The 15,206-nt window shown below is 39.2% G+C and overlaps 1 protein-coding gene across 1 annotated transcript in view; it reads right to left on the bottom strand.

Annotated features, from left to right (window-relative positions):
• The window catches only part of ARHGAP26 (Rho GTPase activating protein 26), a 778,689-nt gene that overhangs the window by 198,773 nt on the left and 564,710 nt on the right, over window positions 1–15,206 (bottom strand). The window contains exon 18 of the mRNA XM_042780720.1: window positions 9,085–9,244. Coding sequence (XP_042636654.1) covers window positions 9,085–9,244 — 160 coding nt within the window. The remainder of the gene's footprint in view (window positions 1–9,084; window positions 9,245–15,206) is intronic.

Genomic DNA, 15,206 nt, shown 5'->3' with positions numbered 1-15,206 from the left:
CTCAGTCTATAAGCTGGGCTGTTACCTGTGCACCAGGTGCATCTCGCTGGGTTTTAAACACCAGAGGCTCAGCCTCAAAACTCACATCTACATGTTACCACAGTAGGACAAACCGACAGACAAGTTTGTCCTGCTGCTGGAGACCTCTCGTATCACCCCCACCTGAGTCCCTGTGACTGACTGTTCCTCTGTCTGGCTTCCTGGATTTTATCCCCTTTCTCCTGCTCTTCTGTCCTGCTACTCTGGGCATCCCTGCTTTGTCTCTCCTCACCTGTAACCCTGGGGCTGATTGCTCTTCTGTCCTTGTTCAAGGCTTTTATCCCCTTTCTCCTGCTCTTCCGGCCTGCTACACTGGGCGTCCCTGTGTTGTCTCTCCTCACCTGTAACCCTGGGTTTGCCAATAGTTATTCAATTTCATTAATCTTTTCATAAAACAACTTCTACTTTTTTTTTTTTTTTTCTATTGTCTATTTTCTGTTTCATTTATTTCTGCTAGAATCTTTAGTATTTCTTTCCTTCTGACTATAGGCTTTTTTTTTTTTTTGATGCTCTTTTTGCAAAATTTGGGGATGTTTTGTTATGGTGTTGATTTGAGCTCTTCTTTTTTTGATATGTGCATCTATTGGTATAAATTACCCTCTGATCATTGTTTTTGCTGTGTACAAAAGATTTTGGTATGCTGTGGTTTCATTCTCATTCAATTCAAGAAAATTTTTTATTTCTTCTATTACCCAGTTGTTTTTAAGAAGGGTGTTATTCAGTTTCCATGCATTTGCTCTCCCCCCACCCCATTTATCTTCCTATTGTTGCTTTCCAATTTTATAGCATTGTGATCTGAGAAGATACTTTGTAGTATTTCAATGTCTGTAAACTTCTTGAGGCTTACTTTGTGGCCTAACATATGGTCTATCCTGAAGAGTGTTCCACGTGCACTAGAGAAGAATGCATATTGTGCTGTTGTTGGGTGAAGTGGTCTGCAGCTGTCTATAAGGTCAAGTTGCTGTACGTATTGTTTAGTTCTTCTGTGTCTTTGTTGAGTTTCTTGCTAGTTCTATCTTTCATTGAAAGTAGTGTATTCAAGTCTCCTACTATTATAGAGGAGTCATCTATTTGTCTTTTCAATTCTGTGACAAGACTGATTTATGTATTTTGAGATTCTTTCATTGGGTCCATAGATATTTATTATGGTTGTATCTTCTTGTTTTATTGATTGTTTAATCATTATATAATGTTCTTCCTTGTCTCTTATGGTGGTTTTTGTCTAAAAGTTAATTTTATCAGAAATTAATATTGCAATTCCTGCTCTTTATTGATTGCCATTTGCTTAATATCTCTTTTTCCAACATTTGAATTTTAGTCTATTTGTGTCTTTGTCACTAAGGTGTGTCTCTTGTAGAAGCCATCTTGTGATGGCTTATGTTTTCTTATCCAGTCTGCCACTCTCTGTCTTTTGAGTGGTACATTTAATCCAGTGACATTCAGTGTAATTATTGACAAGTATGAATTGGTTCCTGTCATTCTGTTTTATGTGTGTGTGTGTGGTATTGCTGATTTCTTTGTTCCATGTTATTTTCTGTGCTGAGCTAATTTTGTTCATGTATCGTGTTATCATTTCTTTTGTTGCTATTGTTTTAGCATTTGCTAAATATTTTTACTTTTCCTCTTTTTAATTTTGATGCAAATGTTTATTATTTTTCTTTGAGGTTACCCTGTGATTTATAATTTTCTTCCCAAGTTTAAAACAGTCTGTTCTCTCTTGCAATTGTCTTGACTTCCTCACCATTTAGAAGTTCTATAATTACACAATTTTTTTTTTCCCCCTCTTTTTGGTTTGTAGTTGTCTTCATTTGCCAACTGATGTTTCTGGTTCCCTGTTTACAGTCTTGGAAGCTTATTTTCCTTTGGTTACTTCCATAACTGGGTTGCTTTCTGGATTATGTCATCATGTGTGTTAATGGTTGGTTGTTGTTTGCTTTTGTTGGTTCTTTGTCCAAAGGACTCCCTTTGGCATCTCTTGTAAGGTTTGTCTGGTTTTAATACATTCCTTTAATTTCTGCTTATCTGGAAATGTCCTAATTTCACCATCATCTTTGATGGACAATTTTGTTGAGTATATAATTCTTGGTTGCAAATTTTTTCTTTCAGGGTTTTATATATATCATCCCACTGCCTTCTTGCCTACATGGCTCCTGCCAAAAAATCAGAGCTTAGTCTTACTGGTCACTTTTTGTAGGTAACTTAGTTTTTCCCATGCTGTTTTCAGGATTCTTTCTTTGTTTTTCGTTTTGGTGAGTTTGATTATAGTATGTCTCGGTGATTTTTGTTTGGGGTCTATTCAGTTTGGTGTTAAGTGAACTTCTTGAATGGATATATTCTCATCATTCATCATATCAGGGAAGTTCTCTTCCAATAAATCTTTGGCAATTTTCTCTGTGGTTTTGTTCATCTCTTCTTATTCTGGAATTCCAATTACATGGTATTCCTCCTGATGGTATCCCACATGACTCTTAGTCTTTCTTCATTTTATTTTGTTCTTTTCTCTGATTGATCCCTTTCCAAAGCAGTATTGAGGTATTTGTTTTCATTCTCACTAATTCTGTCTTCCATTGATTTAATTCTACTCCTTTGCCTGTTGAATGTGTTATCTATTTCTGAAATTTTAGTATTAATCTTCAGGATTTTTATCTGTAGATTTTGTATTATTTCTAATTTTTCATTTATTTGGTCATTTTCTTCTTGTATTGTCTTCCAAATTTTTTTCTAGGGTTTTGTCTGTGTTTTCTTTAATTTTGTCAGTGTTTTCCTTGATCTGTCTCTCAATCCATAGAAGGTACCTAAATATAGTTCTTTGGAATTCTTTATCAGGGAGTTACAATGCTGTTGCTTCCTCAGGGATGTTTTCTGGGTCTGTATCCTGGTCCCTTGTTTCTACTACTTTATGTTGCTTCTTTGTGTGAACTGTGATGGTTTTAAATTATTCCTTTTTTCTTCCTTTTTATTTTTATTCTTCCTTTTTCCTTTCCAAGGTTCTAGTTTTGAGATTTATGTCTCTAAGATATTGTGATGTTGTTGTATTTATATTGGTGATTGTTTGTTGGTGTGATTTGCCCAAGATTTTTTCTTTTTTTGGTTTGCTTTGTTTTGATATATATGAGTAAGCAGGGTATCATGCTCCACTATTCTCTAGTTGGTAGCATTTATGCACCCACCATCTGATTCCAGGTGGGTGTGATAAAGAAGGAAAGTGTGGGCACAGATCTGTTAGCTGTTTTTGAAGAACTGTTAAAGGTGAGTCAGGCTTGTACTAGCTGTCGTCTATCATTGGCCAGTTGGCGCAGAAGCAAGCGGTGGCCCTCATTTAGTAGGTGGGGCTGCAGGATGTGTGGCTTTGGTTGGGCAGTATGTGCATGGTTACTGTCTCTCATTCAGTTAGATAAAAACAACAATCAAAAAAAAAAAAAAAGAAAAGAAAACCACCAAAAAAGTGGAAACAAGAGGACATAAAACACATACCAGATATACACACAGAGAAACAATTGCTAGAAAGAAAAAATAACAGAGTAAAAGAATAATAAAGAATAACATGAGAAAAAATCCAAAAAGAAAAACAAGGGATGGAAAGAACCAAAAGGAAAAAAAAAAGATGGGAATCAGAAAAAAGGAAGAAAAAAATAAATCTCAAAACTAGAACCTTGGAAAGGAAAAAGAAAGAATAAAAATAAAAAGGAAGAAAAAAGGAATAATTTTAAAAGAAATAAAAAGCAAAAACAACAAAAAATGCAGGGGAAGGGGGCAGGGCACCCATGCTCCATCAGAGCTCACAGAATGGGGTGGAATTCCTCCTGGTCCAGAAGGTGGGTGGAAGTGGGAGATGGTCACACCTCTGTTCACCAAGAGGGTATGGGGTATAAGAGTAACGATGGAAATATCACACCTTTCCAGTTGTCAGCCTCCAGTCTGGTTGCCTGTGCTGTCCTTGGCAAGTGGAGGCTAGGTTTAGGTCCAAAATGGCTACACCACTTGTAAATATTCAAAATGGCTGGACCCTCCAGATAGCCAAAAGTCCACAGCTCAGTCTATCTTCTCTGCTGTTCTCCTTTTTAGTCATCACCTACCAGTGCAGTTGTCCATGCAGCCCTTGGCAAGCAGATGATTTTTAGGTTACTGGTCTAGGTCCTAATAGCACTTTTAAATATTCAAATTGGTTGTGCCATGCAGATAGCTGACAGTCTTCAGTTCCATTTGTCTCCTTATTCACTGTTTTCATTCAGGTATTTTGTCTACTTTTGTATCCTTCCTTTCAAAGCTCAGAGCTCCAGGATTACCTTATGTATCCATGTCAACTGGTTTATCCTTTCTGTGTTGAAGAGGGTCTCTGTAGCTTGTCTGTCTATTCTGCCATTTTACCAGGAAGTAGAGTAAAATAATTTATAATTTTCCAACCCAGATAACTATTTTCTCCAGTCTCTTGCCCATACATCCAAAGGCATGGTCAAGGATTTCATATTTCATTTCTACCTTATTTTGTGCCTAAGGCAGGAATGGCTGTTTGTTTACATAAGTTTTGTTATTGTTACTAGTAACATCAGATCTCTCTTTCTGTCATGCAACTTTGGAATAGGTTTTCTGGCTTTGAATGCCCAGCCCACTGCCATCAAGTTATTTCTGACCCACAATGACCCCCATTGGGTTTCTGAGTTGGTAATCTTTACCGAAAGCAGATTGCCCCATCTTCCTTCCGTGGAGAGGCTGGTAGATTTGAACCACCAACTGCACCACCATCTCTTTTTGAATGCCCAAGGACACTTAAAAATAGTTATAGTTAAAAAATTATTAGACATTGCCTTCCAAAACTCAAATATACCCTTTAGAGACACAAAACATAAGTGCTTTCTTCTTAAAGATCTCTCTCAACAGTTAAAATTATTTTATTGAATAAAAGAGTTAGTTATTTAAAAACTATTATGGGGGCACCTGTGGCATTTGGAGATGGATTTGGATTTGAGATCTATTACCAGAGAATTCTGTTGTGACTGATAAAAACAACAGTTAACATTTCTTGAATCTTACTACATGCTAGATCCTAAGTCCTTTACATAAATTACATCTTTTAACTTACATAGCAAATCAACAGAAGGAGTGTAGTAGACTGGCTAGTTGGTCATCACACTTGTCCCCCTTCTCCTGTGGACATACAGTTAGGTTGCTTTTTTCAGCCTCTCCTGCAAGTCATATGTGGCCATGGGACTGAGGTCTGGCCAATGGAATGTGGAGAAAAATAAGGAAGTGCCTTCCTGGCATGGACCATAAATGTGTACACTATCTCCCATGCTTTCTCACTGCTTGTATTTACAGAGTGGAAGGCAGAGCTATAAGATGGAAGGGGCCAGTAATACTGAATCACTGCACAGAAGGCCACCTCAAAACACACAGATTGAACCGTTACATGGGCAAAAAATAAATTTCTGTTGGGATTGTTATAGCAGCTAGACTGTATAAAATGTACTTTTATGAGCACAGAGAGGTTAAGTAAGCTGCTATGATCACATAGCTAGTAAGTGATAGAGCCTGGATTTGAATCCATGTTAGTAATTTCTATTTTATGCTGATCTCTTTTCACACATTCATATTTATCATATATAACAAACTGCTCCTATACCTGATTTCCTGTATTTGAGGAAGTTCCCTCTAATAAAGAATTTTATTTCTATATCTCTTATTAACCACATAAGAGGAAGACTAGCAAGTTTGCAGGATATATCTATTACCTTTTGAAAATTTATTCAGAGGTTCTTTAGTAGTTATATAATGCTTCATAACAAATTACCCCAAAATCTTAAAGTTTAAAATAGCAAGCATTTTTTTTATCTCTCACAGTTTTGGTGGGCCAGGAATCAGGAGGGCTAAGCTGGGTGGTTCTGGCTCAGGGTCTCATGAAGTTGCAGTCAAGATGCTGGCTGGGCTGCAGTCATCTGAAGGCCTGACTGGAGCTGGAGTATTTATTTCCAAGGGGACTCATTCAATGGACAGCAAGTTGGTTTGGTTATTGGCAGGAGACCTCAGTTCCTCCACACTGGACTGTGTGACTAGCCTCACAACAAGGTGGTTTGCTTTGCGCCAAGAGCAAGTAATTCCAGAAACAAAATCAAATATCTTTTATGACTAGTCTCAGAAGTCACATACCTTTCCTCCTATAATATCCTATTGATCACATAACCAAAAAATACCAACCCAATTGCCATCAAGTTGATTCTGACTCACAGTGACCCCATGTGTTTCAGAACACAACTGTTTTCCATTGGATTTTCAATGGTTATGATCTCACAGAAGCAGATCACCAGGCTTATCTTTTCCAAGGTGACTCTGGGTGGATTTGAATCACCAACCTTCTAGTTAGTAGCTGAATGTTTAACCATCTGTACCACCCAGGGAATCCTATTGATCACAATACCATGACAGATACCATCACCGGAAGAGTCCCTTTGGAAGCTAGCTATCTCAAGGGCTGATTCAATTACCCAAATACATATTTCAGTGTGGCATAGTGCCTAAGGCATTTGACTGCTAACCAGAAGGCTGGCCGGCTCAAACCCACCAGCTACTCCTTTGAAGGAAGATTGGGCAATCTACTTCCATAGAAATATGGTCCAAGAAACCCAGGGAGGGGTCGCTATGAGTCCGAACTGACTTGACGGCAGTGAGTTTTGGCACTAAAGACAAAGCAGTGAATAAGAGAGACAAAGGCCTTATTTTTATGAAGCAAACATTCTAGTGGAGGGCAGAAAGGCAATAGATTTAATAAATAAGTAAACTGTATAGTATGTCAGAAAGTAGTAAGTGCTATGGAGAAAAGTGAAGCAGGATAAAGGGAGGGAAAGTACTGGAGGTGGGGACTCGCTATGATTTTAAATGAATGATCTAGGTAGGCCTTACTGAGAAGGTCTGAAGGAGGCAAGGCAACATGCCATGTGAGTTTACGGAGGAGTAGTATTCCAGGCATTGGGAGGAGCAACTGCAAAGGCTCTGAGGGGCGAGTGTGCCTGCCATCTCAAAGGATGAACAAGGTAGTGAAGGCATCTGTAGGAAGGAAACAAGCAGAGAGAAGTAGGAGATGAGATCAGATAAGTAACAGTGAGGGGGAGCAGAGACTGTGTAGGACCATATAGACTCTTATAAGGCTCTTTCACAAATGGGAAGCCATTTCATTCAGCAGACAAATGATATGATCTGATGTAACATTTTTAATTCTCACTCTGGTGCCTGATATCAGAATAAACAGTCCAAAGATGAAAGTGGGGAAACAAATTAGGAGGTTCTTGCAGAAATCTAGACAGAAGATAATGGTGGCTCACTTTAGGGTATTATCAGTGAAAGTGGTGAGAAGTCAGATTCTAGACTTAGTTTGCATGTTTTCTAGCATGATTAACTCCCCATTCTAGGCCATAATTTAGGAGGAACAGCTTTTTTTTTTTTTTTTAAAAAAAAAAAGATCCCAGAGCTGTGGCTATCAAATGGTGCTCTAGGGAACCCTGCTCGTTCTGAGAAGTTCATAAAGATTTGCACTAGCAGCAATGAGATGGGACAGATGTGTGAAGATTCATGCCCTCTAGCCCCAGTTTTATAGGGACAGCTCTGTGCTGACACACTTCAGAACATGGGGCAGGAGAGACTTTCTTAAGCAAGACCAGAAGCCACAATATACTAAAGGGAAAGACAGACCATCCATCTGGCCATGCATACGAATTAAACAAACAAAAATATATGAAAAAACATCATTTATAAAATCAAAGGCAAACTACAGATTAGGAAAACATATTTGCAGCACAAATAACCAAGTTTATTTAATATTCCTAATATAAAAAAAAGAAGCTCTGGTGGTGTAGTGCCTAAGGCATTTGACTGCTAACCAGACGGTTGGGGGTTCAAACCCACCAGCCACTCTGCAGAAGGAAGACCAGACAATCTACTTCCGTAAAGATTTACCACCTCGGAAACCCAAAGGGGGTTGCTATGAGTTGGAATTGACTTGATGGCAGTGGGTTGGTTTTCTTAAATATAAAAATACTCTTATAACTTCTCTGATCAGGATTACAATAGAAGGTCCTGGATAGAGTGGGAGAAAAACATGGCACGAAATTCAAAATTGTAAAAAAGGCAAGACTTACTGGTCTTACAGAGACTAGTGGAACCCCTGAGACTATGGCCTTTAGACATCCTTCAAATCTAGAACTGAACCCCCACCGAAGACCACCTTTCAGTCAAACAATAGGCCTATAAAGTGAATAATAACACTCGTGAGGAACCTACTCCTCAGTACTGTCAACCATATGAGACCTAAAGGGCAGTATTTGTCCAAAAGAAAGCCCAGAATGAAGGAAGGGACAGGAAAGAAGGACAAATGAAAATGGAACATAGGGAGGAAGTGGGAAGAGTGCTGTTACATTGAGGGGATTATCATGAAACAAAATGTGTATCAACTATTGACTAGTAAACTATCACCCAAACCACATTTTTTTTTTTTTAAAGAAATAACATAGCACAAACCCCACTGGTTGTTTAATTTTCTATTAGTTTCATCAGTCAATCTGAGCTTCCACTAATTAATCTGCTTTGTGACACCAGATGCCTATGGGCATTTTGAAAATTTAATTGTGTAATATAACTGCTTGGAGTAATATTTCAAAATCAATAAAGCAAGAAAACAATCCCTATATAAACAAAGGAGATGAGACCCCCTAAAAAAAAAAAAAAAAATCAAAATCCTCTTATAAATTCATAAAACAACCAAGTAGAAAATGGACAAATAATATTTTCAAATTGAGCCTGATAATAAACCTCCTTTGGTAGATTGTTGTGAGGAGAAAGTAACAACATAAATGAAGTGTTTAATAAATGACACCATGGCTACCACCATTACGACTGTCATCACCATCATCACCATCATCAGCACTACCAGCAGCTACTTCATATCATTACAGGTTAAGAGACATTAGCGATGCAAACTTGAGTCAACCCTGAATGCCAATTTCAACACAGCTTCCTTCAAAGAAAGTTCTTCTCTGAGAGTGAACAATTATGTTTTACCTTTTCATGATTTTCTATGAGGATCTCAATAACAATGTTCTGGAATTTGATATCCATGATGGCTGCTACAGTTTCTTCCTGAGGCCGCAGCAAGGTAGGTCCAAACACCACGCCAAGGTTTGCCACCGTCATCAAATTCTGCTTGTGGTTATTAGCAACACTGGGAGGAAGGAAAAGAAAGGGAAAGTGTAATAGACAACTGACTTCCTACACCCTTCTTGCCTCCAAACTCCTCATGTGGAAAAAGCCGCATTGAGACCATTCTACAACTACAGGTAATGCTAATCCCTCTTGGTTATAACTTTTCCACTTGCTTGCTGCTTAAGCCACCGTAATCATTAGCATTCACAGTAGTGCAAATATAACAACTCTTGACAGCTTTAATACATTTGCAAACATAGGCACAACACAGACTTAATTTTTAAAATGGGTAGATGTGAATCTTTAAAACGAAGTCAGGAAATTCAGCACTTTAGGCTCAAAGTATTAAAGCTCTATATTAAACATGTAGCTCACATTGAGCAAGGCATGTGCCATAAGCAGAAATAAAATGGACTACTGTATATCCATATAGATGGCTGTGTTTCTATCACCACTTAAAGTCTAAGGAACACCAGCATGAGCAGTAGCTGGTACTAATTTTCTAAATGCATATGCATATTTTTAGATAAACATCTAGTCAAAACATGTACCTGGACCCTAAGCCCAGGCTATACTGATCAAGCTATAAAATTCAATTGTTCATCTGTAAGCCTTGCATATAAAAACATACAAATTATCTATAGGCAACAACAAAAAAATTGTAAGTTTAAGGCCATTCATTATTGTTAAGAAAATTCCCCAAGTCACCTGTTAGAAGAAGGAAGCTATTCATGACTAACCTGAAGCTACTGAGAAATCAGGCAGAGAAGGGCAGTTTGCACAGAACTACCTCCCTAGCATTTAGTGCTATTTATATTGGGTATTTTTTTTCATGATTCTATAAATGCCTGCACTGTTTTCTTGCATACCTCCATTTTGTAGTAGAAAAAGAGGTTCTACTGCCTTAAATGCTAAAATATTTTATTGAAATACTACATCAAATTTTATCAGAAATTTTGTATTTTTCTAAAATTTTATAGGGCTATGAGTTTAATTTGACAAAAACTTTCTTTTGGAAAGAGTGGAGTATGGCTAGGTTTATGTATTTTTCTAAAATTTTCTAGGGCTATGAGTTTAATTTGATAAAAACTTTCTCTTCTGGAAAGAGTAGAGTATAGCTAGGTTTATGAAACTTTAACTGTGGTCCAACCCAGTTAGGAAGAGAATTTGCTTTTGACTGCTAAGCAACACCTGCAAGGAGAGTACCACCAATCTCCTGGTCCACATTAGAATATTAGTTTAAAACAAATACAAAAACAAAAACAAGTCCTTAGTTCTATCTAAATCTCCTCATTTTACTCAGAGTTTTCATTCTATCCAGAAGTGCATGATGTTCCCAGTCTGAAAGTATTAATGGAGATGGTCAAGTTCTTTCTGGCAAGGAGAAGAGCTTTTGGTTCTGTGCCTCAGTCAACCAGCAAGTATGCCTATTTACATGTTGCTTTTAACATCACCACTGTCCACATCAGCTCCTGTGTGCGGTAAGTGAATGCCATGCCCTTCTACTTCCTCTCCCACATGGGTTAAGTCAGTATACTTACCCCCTTCTTGTCAAAAAAGTCCCTTGTGCAAATGAATCAACGGGCTATTTATGTATGAACCAAAACCAAATTAAACTCACTGCTGTCGAGTCAATTCTAACTCATAGTGACTCTACAGGACAGAGTAGAACAGCCCCATAGGATTTCCAAGGCTGTAAATCTTTATGGGCGTAGACTGCCACATCCTTCTGCGGAATGGCTGGTGGGTTTGAACCATCAACCTTTTCGTTAGCAGCTGAAAGCTTTAACTGCTCTGCTACCAGGGCTTCCTTTTATGTATGGAAGCATCTTTAGATTGTAGACAAATAGAAAAATACATAGTTTAGATGATGATCAGTTTTCATCATCATGATCCTCAATGCTACACCTGATTAAGGGAAGAGTTTCCTACCTGGGCTACCTGACTCTAGAATGTTGTGTTTCAGCTTACTGCTGTCCACCCCTCAAATTACTGCCTAAAACTCAGATCTGATCTTGTCATTCCTCTGCTGAAAACTACAATAATCCTACATGCTATTCCGTTGTTTGACAAGAACATAGTGACACAGTACATGTCAAGTTTTCAACAATGCTTCTATTGATTAAGGAGCTCTGATGGTGTTGTGGTGGAAGCATTGGGCTGCTAACCAAAAGGTCAGCAGTTCGAACCCACCAGCCACTCTGTGGGAGAAAGATGAGGTAGTCTGTTTCTGTAAAGATTTATAATCTTGGAAACCCTATGAGGCAGTTCTATCATGTTATAGGGTGGCTATGAATTGGAATCAACTTGACGGTGGTGGGTTTTTAGTCCATTGTTTAAATATTCTTATGATGACGTTAAAGCTTTGGTGGGCCCTATTGTTTTTGATATAAAGTCCACATTTACAATATAACACACCGTTTTCCAACCTCACCTCAAAGTCCTCTTCTGCCACCTGCCAAATTTGGTGTCCCTGAGCATGTCGCTCATGTGTCTAGGCTCTGAGTTCCTTGTATTGAAAAAGAAAAAGCAGGGAGGACAATATACCTGCTTCATTAGGTTGTTGGGCAGATTTAATGTAACAACGTGGGAAGTGTAGTAATTATTACAGTAATATTTCATTATCCATTCTCTTTCCACTTCCACACCTTTCTGCCTTTATACATGCCATTCTCTCTGCCTAGAACGTTCTTACTTTTCTTGTTTGCTTGGTAAATTGATGATCTGAAAAGCCCAGCTCAAACGCTCTCTCTTTTTTCTGCCATGTCTCTCATCTTTCCTCAGCTTCCACCCCTTGTTCTGGTTTCCTAGTGCTGCTCTGACAAGAATATACCACAAATGAGATGGCCTTAACAAACAGGAGTTTATTCTCTCACAGTTTGAGGCTTTAAGTCCAAGTTCAAAGTGCCAGGCTCTAACTTATCTCCAAAATCTACAGAAAACTTCAACACCTCAACACCAAAAAGACAAATAATCCAATTCACAAATGGGCAAAAGACTTGAACAGACACCTCACCAAAAAAGATATACAGGCAGTCAACAAACACATGAGAAAATGTTCCTGATCATTAATCATTAGAGAGATGCAAATCAAAACAACAATGAGATATCGTCTCACTCTAATAGCAAAGTTCAACAAGTCAGAAAGTAAAATGCTGGCGAGGTTGTGGAGAGACTGGAACTCTTGTACACTGCTGGTGGGATTGTAAAATGGTACAACCATTGTGGCAAACGGTATGGCATTTCCTTAAAAAACTGAAAATAGAAGTACCATTTGACCCAGCAATTCCATTACTAGGAGTATATCCTAAAGAGGTGAGAGATAGTGCATGAACAGACATATGCACACCTATGTTCACTGCAGCACAATTCACCAAAGCAAAGAGATGGGAACAATCTAAATGTCCATCAACGGATGAGTGGATAACCAAATTATGGTACATGCACACAATGGAATACTATCCCACATTAAAGAACAATGAGGGACACATGAATCATCTCGCAACGTGGACGAACCTGGAGGACATCATGCTGAGTGAAATAAGTCAATCACAGAAGGACAAATACTGTTTTCTTGGGAAAGGGAACTCACCTAGTATGTTATCAGGATGGAGAGGGAAAGGGAAGGATTAATTTTGGACTAGTTGGGGCCTAGAGGCTGACATGGGTATGGGGGAGGGATATATGGGAAGGATATATGACCACCATGATAACATTAGGAAATGGGAGGACACTGAATCGTGCACATAAGAGATAGATGACAGATGCTAATACCAACCAATAGGTCCACAATACCACGTTGCCATTAACACCAAACACTAGGCTATAGAGATAAACACATAAACATCTGAGATGATCAGATGGGGGTCAATGAACAGAAGTATACGCTAGACCAAGGATAGATTCAGCTGAGACTAATGTTGCACAGACACCAGTGATACAAAATACCTGTAGCCCTTACAGAAACAATAGAAGACAGACACAGAGTAATCCCTCACAGACAACCAGACACTATGGAGAGAGATCCAATAGATGTACTGTCTCAAGAACATAGTACTGGGGGACACCAGACTCAACTGGCACAACAAAATACATAAAAGCATTGCTCCAGATCCTACATCGGTGAGTAGCGACTGGGGTCTTAAAAGCTTTCAAGTGGCCATCTAAGATGCGGCTAATGGTTTCCTAGCGTGGAAAGTGAAGAACAATGCAAAAAAAAAAAAAAAAAAAGAGCATTTAGAAGCAATCAGCCCTAGGACAGGAAAAAAAAACACTGCTGTCAAATTGATTCCAGCTCATAGTGACCCTGTAGGACAGAGTAGAACTGCCCCCATAGGGTTTCTGTTTTGGTTATTCTCTTACAGTTTATTCTCTTACAGTTTGGAGGGTTTAAGTCCGAGTCCAAAGTGCTAGGCTCTAGGAGCTGGGTGAAAGCCCCTCAACCTTGGGCTTCAGCTCTGCCTCCGGTTCCCGGCCCACTGGAGCTAGAGGCTTTTTTTCACTCAGACAGCTGCTGGCTGCTGAGACTGACAAATCCAAGGTTGACAAGTAAAAGGTTGTCTGTTCCTGATGTTACCAAATCACACGGCAGGCCATTAATTTAAGTCCATTGAAAGTCCCAAGGTCGGCAGAGCATGGCAGGCAGTTGAACAATGACATGGCTAAATGCAGGGTCCAAGCATGCCATAAGCTAGAGACTATCCCCAAGGCTTCTCCTTATATACAGGAAGCAGACCACTTCCCAAAGGCAGCCACTCAGCTGCTTGTGGTAGATCCCACCATGGAGTTGATTGCCAGTCTCATCATGGGGAATAACTACCACAAGCTGCCCAGCCAAGTTGACATACAAATTTAACTACCACACCCCTCATGGAAGAAGGGAGGTCGCTTGCATGATCATGTCTCTCCCACTGCCCAACGTTAGGGACTGTGCTATTTTACTTGGTACCACCAGTGCTGAGCACAGTGCCTGGCACGGAAGCACCACCATGAATGTTCACTGAAGTGTTAAGAGATGTCAGGAACTTCTGTGTAGACATAAAACACTTATTTTCAACCAATCTACTTCCTCATAAAACTACAAATTATTACTGATGATTTTTTGGGGACTGTGTCTCAGCTATCCCAACCTCCCTTTTTCAATGTCTGGAGCTGTGCTCCCGACTCTTGGATTTAATTAATGAGCAATAATTATTCTTATTTACAGGCCTCAATGCCTGAAGGCATCTGGAAAAAAGGTACAGTAATTCTAGATAAGCAGCTCTGAATACAAATAGGCTTGAAGCTACCTAACGTAACTCATTTCCTTTTTAACAATCCTTTTTATTTTAGAACTTAAAAAGATACTGCTCTAACTCTTGTGAAATTTTTTTTGGGAAAATCTGCTCCTTTCATTACTAACTACCATTATCTTGTGGTACACTGAAGTAATAAATTGATCTGTCACTTGATTATTACTGCTCACAACTTGGTACGGCTTTGTTCATTACTTCAGAATGAATTATTAATGGCTTGAGATCTCTATGTATCCCAGAGAGAAGCCCTAGACTTCGCCTGTGCTGGCACCAGCCATCCATTATAGCTTGACGAATTTACAGACGTGTGGGCGGCAGGCTGGCAGAGCACTGGGAAGCCCATGCAGCCAGGGGCTACAGGACTCATTCATTAGTGAGGTCCATAAAATGCCAAGTGCCTGCATTGTGGTAACTGAGCTGCTTGAGGTCTTCCCCATACAAGCCAGAATGTCATGTTGAGTCTTGACTTAAAATCCACACATAGAAGTTTCTTGCGTGTAGTGCACCCCAGAGAAGGAGGCTTGACACATGCCTTTCAGACTCCTACGTCCCAATGGACTACTCTGTCGGGCCTTCAGAAAGAACTGCCAATTCTATTGTTGTTGTTGTTGTTATGTGCCGTCGAGTCGGCCCCGACTCATAGCGACCCCTCCTTGGGTTTCCGAGGCAGTATCACTACGGAAGTAG

Source organism: Orycteropus afer, unplaced genomic scaffold, assembly GCF_000298275.1.
Source record: "Orycteropus afer afer isolate SDZICR_OR568_19922 unplaced genomic scaffold, OryAfe1.0 scaffold00056, whole genome shotgun sequence".
NCBI lineage: Eukaryota > Metazoa > Chordata > Mammalia > Tubulidentata > Orycteropodidae > Orycteropus > Orycteropus afer.
The sequence above is the reverse complement of the archived record's forward strand: the minus strand, read 5'-3'. Positions and strand labels throughout refer to the sequence as shown.